Raw genomic sequence first — 22,697 nt, forward strand, 5'->3', positions numbered from 1 at the left:
CAAGAAAGCCAGAGAAAACACATGATCAGTGTCTAATTTGTAATGATATTAATTCACTTTCTCAATTGCAACAGGTATATTGATTTCAGTGCACTTCCCATATTTCCCACAATTTTGAAAGGGAAAAATCTGCAAAAAAGCACAGGTGAGTTCCTATTTTCCCCTTTAAGGCACTTCCTCACATTGCAGAGCTCTTAGAGATCTAAGGATTCAAAGTTCTATATAAATTGTTCCTACAACTCACCAGCGCTGAGGGCACTGTCATAGCTCTAACACTACCAGGGAGGTGATGTATCTCTCTGACCCACCGAGTTAGGTTCCATTGCTGCAAGGGCAGGGCTTGGGTGGATGAGAGTCAGTCAGGGGAGACAGGACAGCAGGGATTGGCTGGATAGGGTGTCTTCAGGAAGGAAATCAGATCTGTACCTTCATCACACCCACTCCCTTTTGTGTATGCTGGGAATGTGAGCCAAGTGGGTAATAAAATACTGATTTTATTATTGCCTACATTGGCCATTCTGTCTAGCTCTGAAGGACCATGAAAGCACTGAAGAATTAATGAGAGTTGTCTAGATAAACCAGTTTTGATAAACCATTACTTTCATGCATGTGAACACGGGGATGCCAACATGAGATGGCAAGACAGGGCCATAAACATGGCCCCAAATCAGGATTTTATAGAACTGTAACCCATCCACGTCTCCCTATCTTATTATTATGGAACCCTGGCGGTTGTTGCTTCATATGAAAATGGGCTTTAAAATGGGGAATAAATTTCTCTCTAAATGTAGGTGGCCTTTAGTGTAAAATTTCACAGAGTGTTAGTTTTTATGCCCTTTGAATTTTCTGTGTGGTTTTTGTTTGATTTCTTTTAATAAACGTAATAGGAAGGATTTGAAAATTTAGTCTATGACTGAAATTTGTAGCAGTTAGACTTGTTTTGTCAAATATCTTTTTAAAAAGATTGTCTAACTGCACACACATTGTAGAGAGATTAATCTTGAGTAGATCTGGTGCAGTGAGTACAATTTTGCTTTTTAAATTAAGGTCTCTTTTAGCCATTGTGCATCATATCTGAAAGTATAAGTGCCAGTGGGTAGCCAATGGATACAGCCTTCTATGGCATATGGACAAAACCTCCTGTCACTAGCTACACTCTTCTGGCTGATTTTCTCCTCCAGCAGTGAAAGCTTTCAATGCAGCTCCTGACAGAGGTTTTATTTGCCAGAGACGTGCAGCAGCTGATCATCTCCACTACAAGTGCAGTTCTGTGGCACAGCTTTGAACAACCCCCACTGTGCTCCCTTAGCTTAAATATTGAACCCCTAGGTAATGAATACACAAAAGGCTTTGATGTAACACAACAAAGGTTATGACACACAAACATAACAGATCTTACACAAAGCAAGGAAATGAAAAGTCAAGTCACTTCACAGGGCATGACCCTTTCTTCCTCTCCCACAGTGCGCACTTTGCCATTGTCACAACTACTGTACATCACAATCCCATCACCATTCACAATTAGCTGCTCTAAGAATTTGATAGAACCTGTCTCCTTCTATAGCCACAGAAACATATCTCAGTTTCACCCTTTAGACCCTTTCTCAGTACCTCTAAATTTCTTCAGAATCTCCTCTGGAACAATACCAAGTTGGCGCAAAGTACTTAGTTTCTCTTCCAGTTCAGGTGAAATCTCCACCGGTGGCCGATCTCACCTCCAAGGAGTCACCAGCTTGTAAAAAAAAATCTTGTTAACTACAAATGTTGTTAGAACTGTGACCAGTGACCAGCTGAAAGGCCCATAGTCCACCCCTAAAATAGAGATACCTCCAATCTCCCGGAGATTCAATTTATGCAGAACATATGTTCAGGTTAATAATCCTTTCTGTAGGATGAATCATAAAATGATAAATTCTCAGGATTAAACTCAGAGGGAAAATTGCATCTGAAGCATGACCCTGACCTGCACAGTTCACTCTCATGCACTAAGGAGATGCCATTTTAACATGGTTTCTAGGCCTCTTCCAGCATAGTGAAGTATTGCGCGGGGGGGGTGTTGAGAATGAGCAACATACCTGTTCAAGGTGCTTCTGATGTCCTAGATGGGAGAAAGCGAGAGAGGAGAGGTCAGTCCACAGGTTACGCACTTTGCATCCCTCCTGCTCCGCAGGGCACTAACTTTGCCTTCACTACTTGAGTTCTATATGCATCTCTCAGTATATAGCTGACAACTTAAATTAATATTATACTTGGTTGAAAAATTTTCAATGACATTTTTTCCATTGAAAAACACCCTTTGATAAAAACAGAAATATTTTGCAGAAATGAATCTGGTTCAACAACATTTTCTCATCTCCAGGCTGGAATACATCAGAAAGCAAGACTCCGGGGTCAAGTCTCTGCTCTGAATTGGGCAAAGTATGGGCTTGACTCTGACTCTATTCAGACCATTGCCCCAATCACCAGACTATTGAGTCTCTTTCTCTCTATTTTTTGTGAAAAGTTTCAAAATGTTGTTTTCATTCTATACTGGAACAAAAACCATTTTGAAACCTTGAAACTTGTTGTGAAATGGAATTGTTTCCAGCCAGCCTGAGAAATGAACAATACTCATATTCAATAGTTCAGGAGTGTTTCCTTGCAGGGAACTGAGGGTGTATAATCTGCCTCACCTGCAGGAATTCACTCGCTGGCTGCTGCCATTTTTCTTTCAACTCCTTTATCAGGTTACTGAGAAACGAAATCTCCTTGAAGAGTTTGGTGACGTTTTCATTCTCCCTCTTCACAATGTCCTTGTTCAGCTCTTCCAGCTGGGCCAGCAAAGGTTGCCTTTGTTCCTGCAAAATCTTCTCCAGTTCCTCAAATTCTGACATGATTTTCTTCCTCACAGATTCTGTCTCTTCCTGTAATGAACAGACACAGACAGGGACAGGGTGGGTCAGCGACATGGGGAGTCCTGAGATTTTTCATAAAGGTCTCCACGTGTATATGGGAGAATTTAGTTGTAACCCATAACAAATTAGCATGAGGCAATTCCTGAGTAGCTCCCTCTAGCATTACAAGAGCAAAGTTTTTCCTATAGCCTCCTGGTCAGCCCTAGTTTATGTTACTAGTGTGTTATCTGTGTCATGATTAATGGCTTCTTGCAATCCAGGTCACTCTAACAGCAGAAGGGGAAGCAGGACTTTGAATTACCCTGGCAGAGACTTATTGCGAGAGGCTTTGTAGAGGCCAGGGAAATGTGTGTGTGGGGGATGGGAGAGAAGAGACAAACTCTTAACAAAGCAGATGTATTGAGGAAATCATGATGTCTACATGTCCCTTCCTGGAACACTAACAGTGTGTGTGCACTCTCTGATCTGGTGACACACAGAGGAATAGATGCATTTAGAAAAAACATTCTGTACATGCATACACAGCAACAGATGTCTGGAGAGAGACACAATCTCTCACAGTGCCACAGTCACAAAGAAACCCCAAACCTCCCATAACTGCCAAAGCCATACACCCTTGTGGTTAATGATTATGAGCACCTACCTGGTGTTTCTGACTCTGCCTTTCCTCATTCAATTTAATTCCCAGAAGTTCTTCTTTCTTCTTATTCAGATTATTCAGATGGACACAAATTTGACCCTGAGCAAACAAACAAACAAACAAAAAACAACAACCCAAAACTACAATTGTGCTTTTGACTTTAATAGGAGAGAGGGTTGTTTGTCTAATCTGGATAATTCTGTGAATCAGTACTATCAACAGCAACTGTTATGGGTTGAATTAAAACCTTGTTGAAACTGATGGGTGTGAATGTTCCCACCATTTAAGATAACTGTAAGAGACAGGTGAGGAATTCTACCTAAACAAGGCAAAGTGGACTCTAGCTAGAAACTAGCACTCTGGGGGGGAGGGGTGCCAGTGGGTATTGTATGACCGGGATGAGGTGTGTGTCCCTGAGACAAGCACAAGTGCAGACATAAACTGAGAGAGCACATGGAGAGACACACAGGGCTGCAGATGCAGAGAAGCAGAGGAAGAAAGCCAAGCGGCAGCGGCAGCAGACTGGAAGCATGGGGTAGACTTGAAGACGCCTAGAGTGAGTTCTGGGCTGGGGATGCTGGCTGTGAGCAAGGACACAGCCTCCTGCTATTTTACTTCCTCCAGCCATCAGGGAAACCGGCCTTTGTACGTTCTCTGTAATGAAACAGGAATGCATTAAAGGTACCGGACTCCATCGTCAATTACTCCTCCTACTTGGGAAAACCTATAAGACCTTGATTTTTTTGGCTAGTTGCTTGGGTCAGAGATGGTAACAGTACCAATACTGGTGTGCGTAATACACAGAAGAAAGGTGATCTGCGTGCAGTGCTACCACACCTTCCACAAGGTCCAGAGGTTGGTTTGTGTAAATTTTATTTCCAAAACAAAGCAAAACAAAAAGACCAAAACACAAAAATGTTGTGAATGAGAAGTTAAGGTGTCAGGTTTGAGTGGATTAGTGCCTGTAAAACTGCTCAAGAGACAGAAAGCAAAGGATAGGAATAAATGGCTAGTTATCATTATAATTAACAGCAGGTTCCTCAAGGTCCTGAACTAGGTCCTGTGGTGTTTAATATAATTAGTAACGATACAGTAAAGGGGTGTGAGCAGTGAATTAGCAAAATTTGCAGGTAACACAAAGTTATTTAAGGTTAGTCAAGTCCAGAGGGGATTGTTCAGAACTTCAGTGAGACCTAAACTATTTAGGGGAACAGACAACACAATGGCAAGTGGAATTTATTGTTCATTTCAGAGGACTGGTATAGACTCCATAGTTAACACTGAGCAAAGGTTTGTCTAAGAGCTGATTTTCAAAGTACTTCAAAATGCAAATACACAGGCAGGTTGTGTATCGATAGTAGGAACAATGGAGCAGGAACCGAAGTTATCCCTAGTGTTGTATCGAGGAAATATTTGTAGTGAGCCTTATCAGCAGAAGCACATTGCTTCTTGGAGCCAGGCAGGCAAGCCAGTAATACTATCTGTATAGTTCTCAGTAATAAGTTAAGTAAGCTGTTTACTGTTACTAAAGTCTCCAGCATCTTCTCATGTTATAATAGCTGGTTGGCAAGAGCTATTTCATGGTGTCAGAACAAAACTATGCAGACATATTACACTAGCAACACGAGCGACCTGTCTGAAGGCCATAGAGAAGGTCATGAACTACGATCTCTGGATTCTTGAGACGTATCTCAGAGCTTGGTAACTGTAGCCCAGTGCTTCAAAAACATTCATCTCTGCCTTACACTTGAATAACCATGAGGCCAAAGTGACACTGAAAGAGGACTTTTGTCGTCCGCCTTTATCATCTGACCACAATCCACGATACCTTAGAGTTAACGTTGATCAGACATTGAGCTATCGCAAATACCTTCACAATACCAAAAAGGAGATAAAGACAAGAGATAATGTTAGAAGTGCTAGTGACAATGTAAGATTCAGGGCTGTATTTTCGCCTGAGATAGAATTTTGGGTTTTGCTTGCCTGTTTGATTTTTGATACACTTATATCCTCACTAATATGTCTGAACAAAGGACAAAGACACTGTACGTTGCTTTTGTCTAGCCAGATGAGTTTGTTAGTATAATGGAAACAGATAGGAACAGTTAAAGTGTTACTGGGCATGGTGGGAGTATAATATATGAGCACACACTTGAAGAGTGCCTCAACTTCTATCTCAAGGTGATTAGGGGTCACCAAATGCAATTAATAAGCAGCAGGTTTAAAACAAATAAAAGGAAGTATTTCTTCACACAATGTACAGTCAACCTATGGAACTCTTTCCCAGAGTATGTTGTGAAGGCCAAGACTATAACAGCGTTCAACAAAGAATTAGATAATTCATGGAGGATAGGTCCATCAATGGCTATTAGCCAGGATGGGCAGGGATGGTATTCCTAGCTTCTGTTTGCCAGAATCTGGAAATGGGAGATAGGGAATGGATCACTTGATGATTACCTGTTCTGTTCATTCCCTCTGTGGCACCTGGCATTGGCCACTATCTGAAGACAGGTTACTGGGCTAGATGGACCTTTGGTTTGACCCAGTATGGCCGTTCTTACATAAGGCAAGGTCAAGCAACCAGTTGAGAGGGGCAAGAGGGGATTTGGGGGGAAGATATAAAACATTACAAGGCCAGATAAATGCTTGCCCCTGAGTGTAGCACAACTCACTCCATACCCCTCCTATGGGGTACAAGAAAGGTGGGAAGAAGACCCCAGACCCATGACCCCCCACTATGGAACATCACCATACATTGTAAGGGGTGAGACCAAGGGCGTGCATTTCAGGTATAATTATGCCTGCTGAGGAGGGGGGGACGGGACACTGGGAAATAAGGCTCTGTGGTGTCAGAGTTATGGACATGCTTGCGGGAAATTAATCCCAATAAACATTGCATTGACTGAATTTTGGACTTCTGGTCTTCTGCTTTCTGTCTGCATGACAAGATCCAGGGGAGAGGATGAAGGGAAAGCCCTCTAACAATTAACATCATCCAGAAGCATGCTGGCACATCCTGGGGGTGTGAAGCATGTGTGTTATGAATATCAGGCTGATGCTATAAAAGAATTCCATGTGTCACATTCAAAACTGATGTGCAACAAACTGGTCAAACAGACCTGTCTTGAACAAGAATGTATGTGTACCTTAATTTTTAATTTAAGCATTAACCAGAGTCACAAAGGAGGAAGGGAAACCAAAAGAAGAAGCTCAAACAGGTGGAAGAAAGAGTAGGGAACTTCCTTCCACACAGACTTTGTCCCCTTGATCCCAGATGGAAATATTTTTCAAGAGGGGGACTGAAAGTATATAAAAAAGGGTCACACATTGTAAGATACTGTGCTCTCTCTTTCTCTCTGCCTACCCATCACATTCTGTGCACCTGAGAAGACAAAAGGAAACAGCCGCTGGACTTTGAGGGATGGGTCCTGACATGAAGAGTTTGGTCAGTAGCCTTGTTGGAAGCATATGGTGAGAAAATTTGCTTGAATCTCATATAGTTTGTTAAATTAGACATTAGTAGGTGTTTTATCTTTATTTTTCTAGTAACAATTTCTGACTCTTCTGCCTCATTACTTGTCTTCTTTTAAGATTTCTTTGTAGTTTGTAAACTTTTTACTGTTTTATCGAATCCGGTATGTTTAAATTGAAGTGTCTGGGTAACTCCATTTAAGATAATAAGCTTGTGTATTATTCCTTTAAAGGAATAACGGACTTGAAATATCTGTATTGTCCAGGAGAGGGCTGGGCATTACAGGACATACATTTCTGGGGGGAAATCTGGGACTGGGGTGTGAGAACAAGGGTGTAACTGGCAGGCTGCAGTTACACAGACACTCAGGGTGTGGCTTGCACTCTGTTTGGCTATTTGTGAGTGGCCCAGGTGGGAGCTACTACAGCAAGGCATTGTAAGGCACCCAGGGTTGCAGGGCAGGGGGCATATCCCCCCTACCGGTCTCAATTGTAGCCAAGTATGTCACAAGTTGCCACCCCAATCTCATTGACACTGAAACTCAGTGCCACAATTAGGATTGTTAGCAATAAGTCACTAGGACCAGATGGTATTCACCCAAGAGTTCTGAAGGAACTCAATTCTGAAATTGCAGAATTACTAACTCTAGTCTGTAAACTATCATTTAAATCAGCTTCTGTACCAGATAACTGAAGGATAGCTAATGTGATGCCAATTTTTAAAAATGGCTCCAGAGGTGATCTGGGCAATTACAGGCCGGCAAGTCTGATTTCAGTACAGGGCAAACTGGTTGAAACTATAATAAAGAATAATATTGTCAGACATATAGATGAACATAATTTGTTGAGGAAGAGTCAACATGGTTTTAGTAAGGGGAAATCATGCCTCACCAATCTACTAGAATTCTTTGAGGGGATGAACAAGCATGTGGACCAAAGGGATCCAGTGGATATAGTGTACTTAGATTTTCAGAAAGCCTTTGACAAGGTACCTCACCAAAGGCTCTTATGCAGAATAAGCTGCCACAGGATAAGAGGGAAAGTGCTCTCATGGACTGGTAACTAGTTAAAAGATAGGAAAGAAAAGGTGGGTATAAATGGCCAGTTTTCAGAATGGAGAGAGGTAAATAGTGGTGTCCCCCAGGGGTCTGTTATGGGACCAGTCCTATTCAACATATTCATAAATGATCTGGAAAAGGGGTAAACAGTGAGGTGGCAAAATTTGAAGATGATACAAAATTACTAAAGACAGTTAAGACCCAGGTAGACTGCGTAGAGCTACAAAAGGATCTCTCAAAACTGGGTGACTGCGCAACAAAATGGCAGATGAAATTTAATGTTGATGAATGCAAAGTAATACACATTGGAAAACATAATCCCAACTATACATATAAAATGATGGGGTCTAAAATACCTGTTACCACTCAAGAAAGAGATCTTGGAGTCATTGTGGATAGTTCTCTGAAAACATCCACTCAATGTGCAGCAGCAGTCAAAAAAGTGAACAGAATGCTAGGAATAATTAAGAGGGGGATAGAGAATAGGACAGAAAATATCATCAAAAAGAAGAACAGGAGTACTTGTGGCACCTTAGAGACTAACAAATGTATTAGAGCATAAGCTTTCGTGGACTACAGCCCACTTCTTCGGATGCATATAGAATGGAACATATAATGAGGAGATATATATACACACATACAGAGAGCATAAACAGGTGGGAGTTGTCTTACCAACTCTGAGAGGCCAATTAATTAAGAGAAAAAAACTTTTGAAGTGGTAATCAAGCTAGCCGAGTACAGACAGTGTGATAAGAAGTGTGAGAGTACTTACAAGGGGAGATAGAGTCAATGTTTGTAATGGCTCAGCCATTCCCAGTCCTTATTCAAACCGGAGTTGATTGTGTCTAGTTTGCATATCAATTCTAGCTCTGCAGTCTCTCTTTGGAGTCTGTTTTTGAAGTTTTTCTGTTGTAATATAGCCACCCGCAGGTCTGTCACTGAATGACCAGACACGTTAAAGTGTTCTCCCACTGGTTTTTGAGTATTTTGATTCCTGATGTCAGATTTGTGTCCATTAATTCTTTTGCGTAGAGACTGTCCGGTTTGGCCAATGTACATGTACATGGCAGAGGGGCATTGCTGGCACATGATGGCATATATCACATTGGTAGATGTGCAGGTGAACGAGCCCCTGATGGTATGGCTGATGTGATTAGGTCCTATGATGATGTCACTTGAATAGATATGTGGCTGTTACTCTGAAACTTAGAAAATATCATGTTGCCTCTATACAAATCCATGGTACACCCACATCTTGAATAGTGTGTGCAGGTGTGGTCGCCACATCTCAAAAAAGATATATTGGAATTGGAAAAGGTTCAGAAAAGGGCAACAAAATGATTAGGGGTATGGAACGGCTTCCATATGAGGCGAGATTAATAAGACTGTGACTTTTCATCTCTGAAAAAAGATGAATAAGGGGAAATATGATTGAGGTCTATAGACTCATGACTGTTGTAAAGAAAGTAGATAAGGAAGTGTTGTTTACTACTTCTCATAACACAAGGACTAGGGGTCACCAAATGAAATTAATAGGCAGCAGGTTTAAAACAAATAAAAGGAAGTATTTCTTCACACAACACACAGTCTACCTGTGGAACTCCTTGCCAGAGGATGTTGTGAAGGCCAAGATCATAACTGGGTTCAAAAAAGAACTAGATCAATTCATGGAGGATAGCTCCATCAATGGCTATTAGCCAGGATGGGCAGGGATGATGAAACTAGCCTCTGTTTGCCAGAAGCTGGGAATAAGCGACAGGGGATGGATCACTTGATGATGACCTGTTCTGTTCATTCCCTCTGGGGCACCTGGCATTGGCCACTGTTGGAAGACAGGATACTGGGCTAGATGGACCTTTGGTCTGACCCAGTAGGGCCATTCTTATGTTCTTATACCTACAGTAGAAGAAGTCACCAGCAAGTTAGCAAAATCTACAATTTTCATTTTTTAGATTCTAGTAGTGGATTTTGCCAAGTCCAGCTGGGTAACAAATGTTCTAGATTCTGTATGTTCAACACTCCATTTGACAGGTACAGGTTTCCCAGACTTCCATTTGGCATCTATTCAGCTCCTAAAGCATACCAAAGAGTGATCCAACAGACATTTGAAGGATTGCAAGGTGTTGCATATTATATAGATGGCACATCGGTCTGGGAAAATAGCAGATGAGAACATAAAATATAAATATAAATAAATGGAGATATACCTATCTCATAGAACTGGAAGGGACCCTGAAATGTTATTGAGTCTAGCCCCTGACTTCACTAGCAGGACCAAGTACTGATTTTGCCCCGGATCCCTAAGTGCCCCCACCCAAGGATTGAATTCTCAATGCTGAGTTTAGGAGACCAATGTTCAAACCACTGAGCTATCCCTCTCCCATAATGAAAGGCTCAGGAGAGTCTAGACAGGTGTCATGAAAAGAACCTGTGACTAACAAGAACAAATGCAAATTTGGCTGTGACAGAGATAAAATATTTGGGGTATCACTTGACAAAAGAAGGACTAAAATCTGACAACTGAAAAACTTCTGTTATCACTGAAATGGCCACAATGACCCTGCAAGGCTGAATTGCAGATTTCTTGGAATGGTTATTTACCTTGGTAAATTTATCCCAAACATGTGAACAGTAGCAACTCCGGTAAGAAAACTGTTGGGAAAAGATTCAAAGTTCGCCTGGATGCCAATGCATGAGGTGGCATATGAACACTTGAAAGAACTGCTTATAAAGGCACCCATGATGAAATACTTTAACGTCGAAGAACCCGTTACTGTGTCAGTGGATGTAAGTCCTACCGGAGTAGGGTCTGTATTGCTGCAAATCAGGGTTCCTGTTGCTTCTGCCTATACAGCTCTGACAAGTTCACAACAGAGCTATGCCCAGATAGAAAAAGGAACACTGGCAACAGTATTTGGCTAGACTCAATTTCATCAGTTTATCTACGGGGGAAAAAGTAACTGTGGAAACAGGCCCCGTGCTTCTTGAGGCCATTTTCAGAAAACCTTTGTACAGTGCTTCACCAAGGGTTCAAAGATGGTTGCTAACACTCCACAAATATCAACCTGAAATTGGATACAGACAATGGTAAGAGCTAGCAATTGCTGGTGCTGTATCCAGAGCATACATACTGCATGATGCCGGAGTAAGTTCCGAGGAAGCTGATGTTGCAATATGTTACATGATGTCTTATTTGCTTATTTCTGAACAGAAATTGAAGGAATTTCAAGCTGCTACTTCAAATAATGTTGTCCTGCAAAGCTTAAGACAAACAATTTGCCAAGATGCCGAGGCAAGAGACCTGAATTACCAGAGCATATCTGTACTTACTGGTCATATAAAGAGGAACTAAACATGCAAGATGTACTTGTCTCTAACAGTGACAAAATCACCGTACTGGCAAATCTAAGAAAAGAGATCTTGGCTATTATCCATGAGAGCTGTGTAAAATAAGAACTTGAGATGCTGTCTATTGGCAATACATGTGTAGTCAAATTGTGGACATGGTACAGTCTTGCAACAGGTCAAATCTTCAGAAACAAAAATCAAAAGGAACCAGTGCTACCACATGAAGGTTCAAACTGACCTCTACACCTTCTCAACTCCTCATGGACCAGATTGCTGACTTCAGCAAAGTTGTTGCAACCCAGCCTGATACAAGGAGACACACAAACTAGCCTAAAATTCAGACAAGCAAAGCAGAATTTCTTTTCTTTGACAAAGGTACAAAGCCTTTATTACCACTGGAAAAGAGAGGGAGTGTTTGTGTTAATCACAAAGGAAAATGGAAACATGCAAAGGTGATTGACAAACACACTGCTTCATGCGCTTATCTTGGTGCCACAGGAAAGAAGAAAGGGAAGGGATTCAATGAGCACTAAAAGAATTATGCAGGAAGAGACTGAAAATATGGAACAAATGGAAACTGTGTTAACATACATCTCAGAAATACAAGCAGTATCAGTCCACTCTACTGAATCTCAAGAAGTCAGCTTGAACACAGAACAAAAATGGGGCATTGACTGATACTCCTGTTATTACCTCTAAAGGTAGAGTGATAAGAAAACCTGCTAGATACCAAGACTAACTGTAGACTCTTAGGGATCCAGATTGGAGTACAGATGCTAAATTATATTGATACAGTTAAAAAATAAAATTTAGTTCAATTGTAAGTGCTGTATTTTTTTAAAAGGTGAAAGGTAATGATAGTAGGAACTTTGGAGCAGGGACCAAAGTTACTCATAAGGTTGTATGTAGAGGATGAGGGGAAACATTATGTAGTGAGCCTTAGCAGCAGAAAACACACTATGGGCACTTGCAGCCAGGCAGGGAAGCCAGCAGTATCTATCTGTACAATTCTCAGTAATAAGTGTTTACTGTTACTTAAAATCTCCAGGATCTTTTCTTATAATAGCTAGTTAGCAACAGCTATTACAGATTGCTTTGGAAATGCTCTGCCATATCAAGGCCAGAGGTGCAGTTAGCAGTGCCCATTTTGGGTGATTTGGTCCCACAGGCCAGGGCATACAGCCCCCGCAAAATTTACCAGCTTTAAAAATGTTTCACTTCTTAACAATGTTTTTGCCCATAGTCGAGGGGGAAATATATGCAGAATCTAAATGAAACTCACATCAGAGAACTTCCCCTGATCTCCACTTGTGAATGCCACCAAAAACAAGCTGCACAATGCAAAGGTTCAGAAGTTATTAGACTGTGAGCCAGTTCTGATACAGAAGCAAGAGTGCAATGGAATATGTCAGTTTTGAGTCCATTTTTCAAAGTGCTCTAAAATTCACAAGCACATTCAGATCAGGTGGAAATCTGGTAGGCCTGTTGCGGGCCTGAGGTAGTGTCAGTTTGGAGTTATTTGGTTGGCAATTCCTGATACACAGTCCCTAAATTAAAAGTCTGATGTTGGCAGGTTAGGGTGGCCTTAGTGGCCAGTTTTACCTTCACCTGCCTGGAAGGAGGTGCCGTGCAGAACAGAGATTTCGATGGAGCTGGTATTTAGAAGAATGTATCTGGGAAAAGGAGAGATTCTGCTGTTCTGAAAGAGCCTCAGAAATGTCAACTCCCCTGAGAGGAAAGTTCATATTAGTCTGAAAAGAAAAGGATTTAATTAATCAACATCAAAGTGGTTCTTACCTTATACTTCTGGACAGCCTCTTTAATGAGGACCACTGTGTGCGCTTTGTGCAGTGCGGATTTGTCACATTCCACACATATGAATTCCCCATCATCTTCACAGAACAGGCTGAGTTTTTCCTTGTGTCTCTCACACAGATTCTCCTTTTCCTCTTTTCCTGGTTTCAATCTACATTTAACTTTTTCTACTAGACTGGCCAGCTGCCAGTTAGGCCTGAAATTCACTTTCTCCATCTTTGATCTGCAGATGGGACAGCCATGATTTCCCTCTTCCGATTTCTCACAGTATGTAGTGATGCAGATTTCGCAGCTGCTGTGCCCACAGTCTACAGTCACTGGGTCGCTAAAATAATCCAAACAAATTGGACATGTGGCTTCATCTTTTACTTCCCATTCAGGAGTCTCTGAGGCCGTGGCTGTTGCCCTCTCTGGGTTCTCATTCTCTCTTCCTGTTAAGAGTAGCAGATAAGAGACTTTTACAGTGTAACAGCTTTACAGAACCTACAAACTTGTCAGCAATCCTATATATTCTTAGATTTTAATAGGCAGTGTTCTTTAACTCAGTCTCTCTATAAAACAAAGATATATTCTTCTTTTATATAGGACACTTTAACCTCTCTAATCCTTTAATGAAACTGAGTGCTTTCAATTAACAATACAATCTTTCTAATTACTGAGCAACTTTACTCTTCTTTCACTTCTTGTGGTTTTATTTTGTGGCCTTGTTTTCTTTTCTTTTTTAATTTACTTTTTTGACATGTTCAATAATGAATAATTTAAACAAAATAAAAACTACAGAATCAAAATGATTTCAAACAATTCTGCTATTTCCTGATTAGGACTATACTAACTAATAACAAGACCTGGCACTCACTCCTCAGGAAACACTCTGGAGATCAGTAGAGCGCAAAGCAGCTCACAAAGTTTACTGTAGTTATCCTGACAGTACCGCTATTGCCACTGTACAGGTGGGGAACTGAGGCACAGAGAGGCTTAATGAGTTTTCTAAAGCCACATGGGAAGTTTCTGGTGGAGCTGGGACTCAAACCCATGTTTCCTAAGTATTGTACTTTATGGGATATCTAGGAGTGCACAGCATCTTGATGCCACCTGCCCTTAGCATAGAAAGGTAGGACTGGAAGAGACCTTGAAAGGTCATCTATTCCAACCCCATGCACTGAAGTGGGACCAAATAAACCTAGATGGTCCCAGGTGATTGTCCAAAAAGCCTCCAATTATGGGGATTCCACAACCTCCCTAGGAAGCCAGAACTTAACTACCGTTAGAGTTAGAAAGTTTTCTCCAATATCTAACCAAAATCTCCCTTGCTGCAGATTAAGCCCATTTCTTCTTGTCCTACTTTCAGTGGACATGGAGAACAATGGATCACCATCCTCTTTATAACAGCCCTTAACATGCGAAGACTGTGGATAAACGCAGAAAGAGTGATTGGATCCTGGGGCTCCCCTCTCTCGGGTGGGTGCCCTAAACCACTGGACTGCAGAGACATTCTCCTGATTTCATTTTCTGTGGCCCAATGTCTCTTTATGTATTTATACACAGTGGAACAGTCGCTGGGCCAGAGGGAGTGAAAATGACTCTAGAGCCTGGGGCTAGGACATGCACATGGAAGTCCCTGGTCTAGTCTCCCAGCTCCAATCACTTTCATTATTTAGCCACAGTGGAACAGCTTAAACAGGAGAGACTAGATCAGTGGTTTTCAAACTTTTGTACTGATGACCCCTTTCACACAGCAAGCCACTGAGTGCAAACGGCCCCCCAAATTAAAAACACCTTTTTATCTATTTAACACCATTATAAATGCTGGAGGCAAAGCGGGGTTTGGGCTGGAGGCTGACAGCTCACGACACCCATGTAATAACCTCGCGACCCCCCGAGGGGTCCCGACGCCCAGTTTGAGAACCCCTGATCTAGATGATTGTTCTCACTGCTGTTGTGAAAGTTAAAAGGTCACCAGCTGCTCCTCATCTAGAGTGATTTTGAATGGGACCTAATCCAGTCAATACACAACGAGTATGCCTGTGAGATTAGCCCCTGCACATAATTCAGGTAGCCAAATGCCTGTTTTCCCCTGGTTTGTGAATTACTCTGGGACTTGGATGAGAGATAAGTGTCCATATGTCTAGAGGAAGGAGCAGTACAAGTGCTCATAGGCTGAAACTTAGACTCTATGGGAACTTTTATCTTGAAAACTTAGGTGCTAAGTGAGTTCAGTCACCTAAATTGTTCGGTGGTGGTGTTGTGGGTGTGACGTTGCACTCCATATGCTTTATGAAAATATGCTTATGAATATGAATATGACATAACTGGAATATGCTTTATGTGAAATACCTCTTGTAACATATCAATGGAAAAATTATAATCTACTGGATGTGGTCATCCTATTTGTATGCCAGTATCATTCTTATGTGTACAGTTAGGCATATGAAGTATAAACTTGTATTACTGTTAAGGGGTGCCAATGCTGGCAGAAGGGTTAGGCTCAGTGGTATCTCAGCACATCAAGTGACAGTCCCAAGGGGGTCCCGACGAGTGAACCTGTCACAGTAGATCACAGTGGAGCATAAAACGGGTACCCAGATGCCTAAACTCCAGAATTAAGTGCCTACGTTTATGGTTTAGGCATATAAGTATCTTTCAGAGGAGTAGCCATGTTAGTCTGTTTCATCAAAGACAACGAGGAGTCCTGTGGCACCTTAAAGACTAACAAATGTATTTGGGCATAAGCTTTTGTGGGCTGATTGCATCTGACGAAGTGGTTTCCAGCCCACAAAAGCGTATGCCCAAATACATTTGTTAGTCTTTAAGGTGCCACAGGACTCCTTATTATAAGTATCTTTGTGGATCCAGGTCTCAGTCCCTATTTTACAGCTATCAGCAAAAGCAAAGTTCATGCAACCGAGTAACAGTTGGCATATAGACATCATATGGAAGCAGAGGTGATCTTCACTAGCTAACGGAGATTTTATGTTTTCCAAGAAAATGTAGGTAACACTATTCAATCTGTCTCACATCTTTACAGAGTTAAGATGGGTGAACAAACCCTTTATGTGACTGAGGTCTGGGGGACTGTTAGAGGACATTTGTAAAACAGGAAGAGAGATGCTATTTAGAACTTACAGCACATTTTACTCTCCACACAGACATAAAAAGGAGCAGCCCAGCTCAGTCTGGGCTGACTGCTAAGGAGGAAGGACGCTCCGCGCTGACTCCAGCCCGGGAGCAGCTGGAACCCCTATCCGTGGAAGCCAGAGGTGCCAAGACCCAGACCGATCCCCAAGTACCTGCAGACGCCTGAGAGAGATTGGAGTCACAGGGAACCGCACACGCCGAGAAGCCTAGAGACCCCGTTGATGCCTCAAAGGCAGCTCCACGAGACTTGTGGCCCGGGGGGTACTAGCTATAGTCCTGCATGAAGCCGGCATGTTCCCGTTTTGGCCCCACTGGCTCAGTGGCAGAACACTCCACCTCTGCCACGGCCCAGGGCTGGGACCCCTTACCCAAGCCATCACCCACCCCTAGGTGGCGGCCCACTTTCCCAATAGGTCGCAAGGCCACTCATCCCTGAGAGAGCAGGCAGCCATATTGATTGTGGCCACTAGGCCCTATTGCCCTGGAAACCAAGGCGACTCTATTGACACCAGCTGCTAGGCCCTACAGCCTGGAGAGCTAGGGTGACTCTGTTGACTCCGGCTGCTAGGCCTTACAGCCTTGGGAACAAGGGCAACTCTATTGACTCCAATCACTAGGCCTTACAACCTGAGAGGAGGGGCATCTCCATTCACTCTGACCATTAGGCATTACAGGCCTGAGGCCAAGGACAGTCCAGTGGACTAATTCATGGGGTGCAGTTAACCCGCAGTGGATAGAGTACCCCTACCCTGTCACAGGCAGGTCATTCAAAGGTAGTGTGCCTTGAGAGAAACTTCTACAGACAGAAGATGGGGAACACATATCATCCTGGTGGGCTATTGTGTGTCTTACAATAGAAGGTTATTAGCATTGTGAGTCAAGTGTTAATGAAAGTCTGATGGAGACTTCAGAAGAAAATTAATAAGAAGAGGTAAACAGCAGAGGGTGGCAACTTATTTTTAGGTGAAGATCAAAGGTCTAGTCTAGTATATCTGGGGGTGCATCATTCAATCTGTGAAGACAAGCTGCCAGCGTGCTTGATCTTATGAAAGGGGGATATCAGCCATGTTGATCGAAAATGCTCCAGAGAGGACTTGGGGTATGCTATCCTGTGGGAAATAGGGGGATGCCTTGTGAGCTAAGTTTAAGATCTTGAAAGGCTGTTATGATTTTGTTTTACTTGTAACTATTTGTTTCCAATGTTTTTGCAAGATAGTGTGTACTATTCCTTTGAGAGACGAGGATCTGTGTGGGTCCAGTGGAACTGGGCAGCTATGATTAGTTAAACACAGGAATAAATTGCCGAGGGAGGTTGTGGAATCTCCATCTCTGGAGATATTTAAGAGTAGGTTAGATAAATGTCTATCAGGGATGGTCTAGACAGTATTTGATACTGGCATGCGGGCAGGGGACTGGACTCGATAACCTCTCGAGGTCCCTTCCAGTCCTAGAATCTATGAATCTATGAATTTTTGTGAGGGCTCTATAGGTGCTGTGCCAACAGAAACAATCAAGAGAAGATGCTGAACAAACTAAATTAATTTCCAGTTTTTCAGGTGGTGCCAGACACTTATGGGGACCCCCAAGAGTAACTGAGATTGTGCACACTGTGTAGTCTTGCAGTTTCATTCTCTGGGGTCAGCAGCAGAGTTTACACTGACCTGTCTAACCCTGGCATGAATCTGGCCCATATATTGACTGACGCCACATTTCCAAAAGTGGCCACTGATCTGGGGTGACTGATTTTGGGAGCCCAAGGTTCTCCAGCTGGGCATCCAGAAATGAAGGCATTGAAATCAAAGGCAACTGTTACAAAACTGTGCCTGTGTCTTTATATTTATGATGGGGTGCACCAGGTCCTTTGAGGCCCCATACTGGAGGTTTCTCACTCCTATCACATCCTGCCCCAGGAAAGGAGCAGTGAAGGTGGGTCCTCCAGGCCTTCCGAGAAAGTCTGCAAGGAAGCAGCCTATCAGAGTTCAGCAATCTCAGTTAAAAGGGTCTGAGCAGGTCAGTTTCTGGCTGCTACCAGAGCTTATTGGAGCTCAAGGAAGACCCAGAAGAAGGGTTATGGTGGCAATGGCCTTTGGTGAGGAAAAAGAGGAGTAGAGAAATTCAGTCCTGCAGGCAGAGTGAATAAAAAAGGGGCTATGTTGGAAAAGGCCTAGGGAATAGCAGTAGTGAACTAGAGGCAGTAGTATGTGCTGCTGTTTGTAGGATCCCTGGATTGGGACCCGGACTACTGGGTGGGCCTGGGTCCACCCCCTCCAGCCACTGAGAAAGTGGCCTGAGTCCTGAGAAGGGAATAAGGCTCATTTAGAAGCATAAGCAAAGGGCTGGAATTAATGGGCTTGGGGATGGGGCCTGTTGTTTATTTGCTTTTATGTGTGCCCTAGTATTTCTAGAAGGAAATACTAATATTATTGTATCCACTTGTCTATGAACTTGTTGGTTGCTAATGTTGTTGTATCAATCTGCTATAATGGAACAAAGGGAGATGTTATCACACAGTGTAAATGTTATTACTGGGGCATGTGCCACATAAACACAAAGTTTACCCGTGAGTGCTATCTTTATACTTAACTGACCCTAGAACAATAATTTGTGTTAGTATAGAGATGACAATGTATTTATTATGTAAAATGTATGAATACTGATGAATGATACATGTATTGTTTCCACTTATCCACCTCGATTGTAATGAATGGCTAGCAACGGAATTATGTAAATCAGTATAACTGGATTACTCATGTATGCAGAGGAGGTAGATTGTTAACTTCAAAGAGTGGGTCATTGTGTCTTCCACAATGGGAAGTCTACAGACCCATGCTGTGCAAAGAACACTAGTCAAACTGGTTTCAGCTATAACACCTATATAGTGGGAATGATCCTGCATCTCTAGATTGCTTGGGTTCTACAGGGGGAACCTTCTGCAATTGGACGGAGGACCCCAAAGCTATTTGGGAAACCCTGAGGAACTGAATGAAAGCTAGCAGACATTACAGCTCTGTATCATTTAGACTACAACTCTGATTCATCTGTAATGTAGTTTATCTGCTTTAACCTTGCAATAACTCTCATTTCTTTTTCTTAGCTAATAAACCTTTACATAGTTTTCTAAAGGATTGGCTACAGCAGTGTATCTTAAACCGGGGTTAATGGAACTCCAGGGGGTGTGTGGGCCCCGCTGCTCAACTCCTCCCCCTCCCTCCCAGGAAAGCTCCCTACCTGCTCTGGTTCCGCTTGGCTTCTGGAAGTGGCTGCCAGTTCCCTGTGGCCCCTAAGCACAGAGGCAGCCAGGGAGGCTCCGCGTGCTGCCCCCACCCAAATGCTGGCTCTGGGAAATGCGACCAATGGGAGCTGGGGTGTGGCACCTACAGGCGCGAGGGCAGTGCACAGAGCCTCACTGGCTGCACCTCCACCTAGGGGCCGCAGGGACCTGGCAGCCACAGTACCTGAGAGCCACAGTAAGCACGGCCGGGACCCTGTATCCCTCACCCCCCTGTACCTCAACTGCCTGCTCCAGCCCAGAGTCCCATCCTGCAGCCCAGAGCTCATGCCCCCAGCCAGAGCCCTCAGCCCCTACATCCCAACCCCTAGCCCAGAGTCCCCTCCCATACCCCAAACTCCTCATCATAGGCCCCACCCTAGAGTCTGCACCCCCAGCTGGAGCCCTCACCCCCCTCCTGCATCCCAACCCTCCGCCCCAGCCTGGTGAAAGTGAGTGAGGGTGTGGGAGAGTGAGCGACAAACAAAGGGGGAATGGAGCAAGCAGGGACGAGGCTTAGTCTAGAGGCAGGGCAGAGGGTCCCAGGAAATTTTTTAAAACACTATGGGGTCCTTGGTTTGCTAAAGTTTGAGAACTGGTGGGCAACAGCATTATTCTTGGTGAGATCCTTAGGTATATTTTGGCCTGAGGTATATGACTGGCCCTTTGGGGCTGGAAGTAACCTAATATATGGTGAATTTGGTTTTAACAACCTTTCACAATAACATTCAGTTTTTCTGGGTGATAAAAAGGAGGCTAGGGGGCCTAAAGAGGATTGTCTGTGACTTCATGGTAAAACTAATATACTGATCCAGGAGTACACTTATTACTGGCTTGGTGAAATCTAATGAGAGAATACACCACCACTCTGGGGTGTCTGCCTTGATTTCTGACAGTCAGACCTGAGTTTCGCACTCTGAGCTGTGAGCCACTCCAGGCAGCATGACAATTAGTGTAGTCGGCAGGATTCACACGGCACAGGTCAACTGGGCTTTGAGATCAGAACCCAACTCAATTTAACATTTAAATTTAATATTGAGTTTTAGTCAGAATGAGTTAGTCACACTCATATGAGGGTCTGAACACACAAGATCTTAAAAATCTACATAAAGATAGGGGCAGTAACTGTTAATAAGGTAACTTATTATTATAAGACTGATTGTATGGAGGATTTTTTTCCACCTTTGAAAGACTGCATGATAGCTACAAGATTCCACGAGATAAATGGATGCCTATTCTTTTAACCAAAGTAATTGAAAAAGCCAGACAAGTGCTTAAGGAAATGGAGACCGGTGAGTCTTTGGTGTATAAAAGCTCTAAAGAAATGGTATTGAAATGTTTAAAGTCACCCCAGAGTCATATCACTTGACATTTAGAAATCTTAGAATGTCTGACAATATCACTCCAGTAGAGTATAGGCATAAGATGCACGGCTATACGAAACAGTCAGTAACTGAGGCGGTGGCCAATGGTAGCTTTGACAAGCTGTTTGATTTAATAGCACAGGAGCAATTGCTGTGGGGAGTCACCAGTGACATAAAGGCAACAGAAATTGCTGATGAGTATATTGAGGCAAGAGCTCATGAAGGACACAAACCCCAGGGGAAGGGTAGTGCCTCTGCAGACGTTTAAAAGGGATGTAACTGTTGGGATATATAAGGGTTAAGTAGAGACCTGGGAAACCACTAGTGTGCTGGTATGGTATTGGGGAGTAAAGTCACGGGCAGGCACCATTTCTTCGCTTGATATATAAGTGTCATCCCTCGCCCTCCCCTTCAGTGTGTTGGGAATAGATAAGCTCAAAGCTGCATAAGGAATGTGGGGATCTAAAAGATACTTTCCCAGCTACATAAACGAGCTCGGGGTCATGGTTCCTTCCTCCCTCCCCTGTGAACTGCTGAGTATGGGAATTTGTGGCTACAATTACTGCAAAGAAATGTATTTTCAAGGTAAAAATGCCCATATAATATGCGTAATGTTGTGAACAATAGAGAGGGGTGGGTATACTAATTGTATGGGCATGTCTATTATTTAATAAGGGTTTTTGGGGTGTTGTACCAAATATAGGTGTTTACATACTAACTTAAATTTAAAAAAAGAGTGTGCTGTAGCTAATCCAGTGCTTACTCAACAATTGGGTCAAGGGGAACAAGTATCGTAATAAAAGATCCCATCTACTCAATCCGCCTCTGGGTCGACCTGCTCTTTTTTCTTCTAACAGTAACATTTAAGAATAAACCTAATCTCAACTTTGTTTAAAAAAAACCTCAAAGGAGCTGAGATTTTAAAACCTCTTATCCAGGGGGAAGTTGGTTGTTTGCCATCACTGTGGAACCCCCCAGCCATATAAAGACAAATTGCTCACAACTAAAAACCACCTCACAATCTGCACCCACAACTCCTACTGTGAGTGCAAATGCTAATACTGCAAATGCTAATGATACTACGTTAGTCTCAGAGGAAATTGTGGAGGAGGAAAATATATTACAACTGAGCCTTGGGATGGTAGTGAAGCATTTATTAAAAGTGCAAAAGTGAATGGTGTTAAATGTATCAGGTGGCACGATACTGCATCTGATGTTACTTTGGTTAAAGAAAGTTTTGTAAGGGAAATAGAGAGATTGCCTGGCAGAAGTATAAATCTTCTAGCCTTGGTCAAATTTTTGGTGAGTGTGGCTCTGGCTAAAATCCACTTTGAATGGGAAAATTTGAAGGGTGATATAAGAACATAAGAACGGCCGTACAGGGTCAGACCAAAGGTCCATCCAGCCCAGTATCCTATCTACTGACAGTGGCCAGTACCAGGTGCCCCAGAGGGAGTGAACCTAACAGGTAATGATCAAGTGATCTCTCTCCTGCCATCCATCTCCACCCTTTGACAAATAGAGGCTAGGGACACCGTTCCTTGCCCATCCTGGCTAATAGCCATTAATGGACTTAACCTCCATGAATTTATCCAGTTCTCTTTTAAACCCTGTTATAGTCCTAGCATTCACAACCTCCTCAGGCAAGGAGTTCCACAGGTTGACCATGCGTTGCGTGAAGATCTTCCTTTTATTTGTTTTAAA

General features: G+C 42.9%; 1 protein-coding gene across 4 annotated transcripts in view; it reads right to left on the minus strand.

Moving 5' to 3' along the window:
- The window catches only part of LOC135982857 (tripartite motif-containing protein 10-like), a 42,117-nt gene that overhangs the window by 2,736 nt on the left and 16,684 nt on the right, over window positions 1–22,697 (minus strand). For 2 of the 4 annotated variants that reach the window (XM_065591235.1, XM_065591237.1), the window contains 4 exons: window positions 13,209–13,657; window positions 3,538–3,633; window positions 2,673–2,903; window positions 1,612–2,098 (listed from right to left, as the gene is read on the minus strand). In XM_065591235.1, the coding sequence (XP_065447307.1) occupies window positions 1,979–2,098; window positions 2,673–2,903; window positions 3,538–3,633; window positions 13,209–13,657 (896 nt within the window). In that variant the 3' untranslated portion in view covers window positions 1,612–1,978. Of the gene's footprint in view, window positions 1–11; window positions 2,099–2,672; window positions 2,904–3,537; window positions 3,634–13,208; window positions 13,658–22,697 lie in introns of those variants that run through there. The other 2 variants (XM_065591238.1, XM_065591236.1) reach the window with 2 other exon arrangements.

Source organism: Chrysemys picta, chromosome 4 (assembly GCF_011386835.1).
Source record: "Chrysemys picta bellii isolate R12L10 chromosome 4, ASM1138683v2, whole genome shotgun sequence".
NCBI classification, from domain to species: domain Eukaryota; kingdom Metazoa; phylum Chordata; order Testudines; family Emydidae; genus Chrysemys; species Chrysemys picta.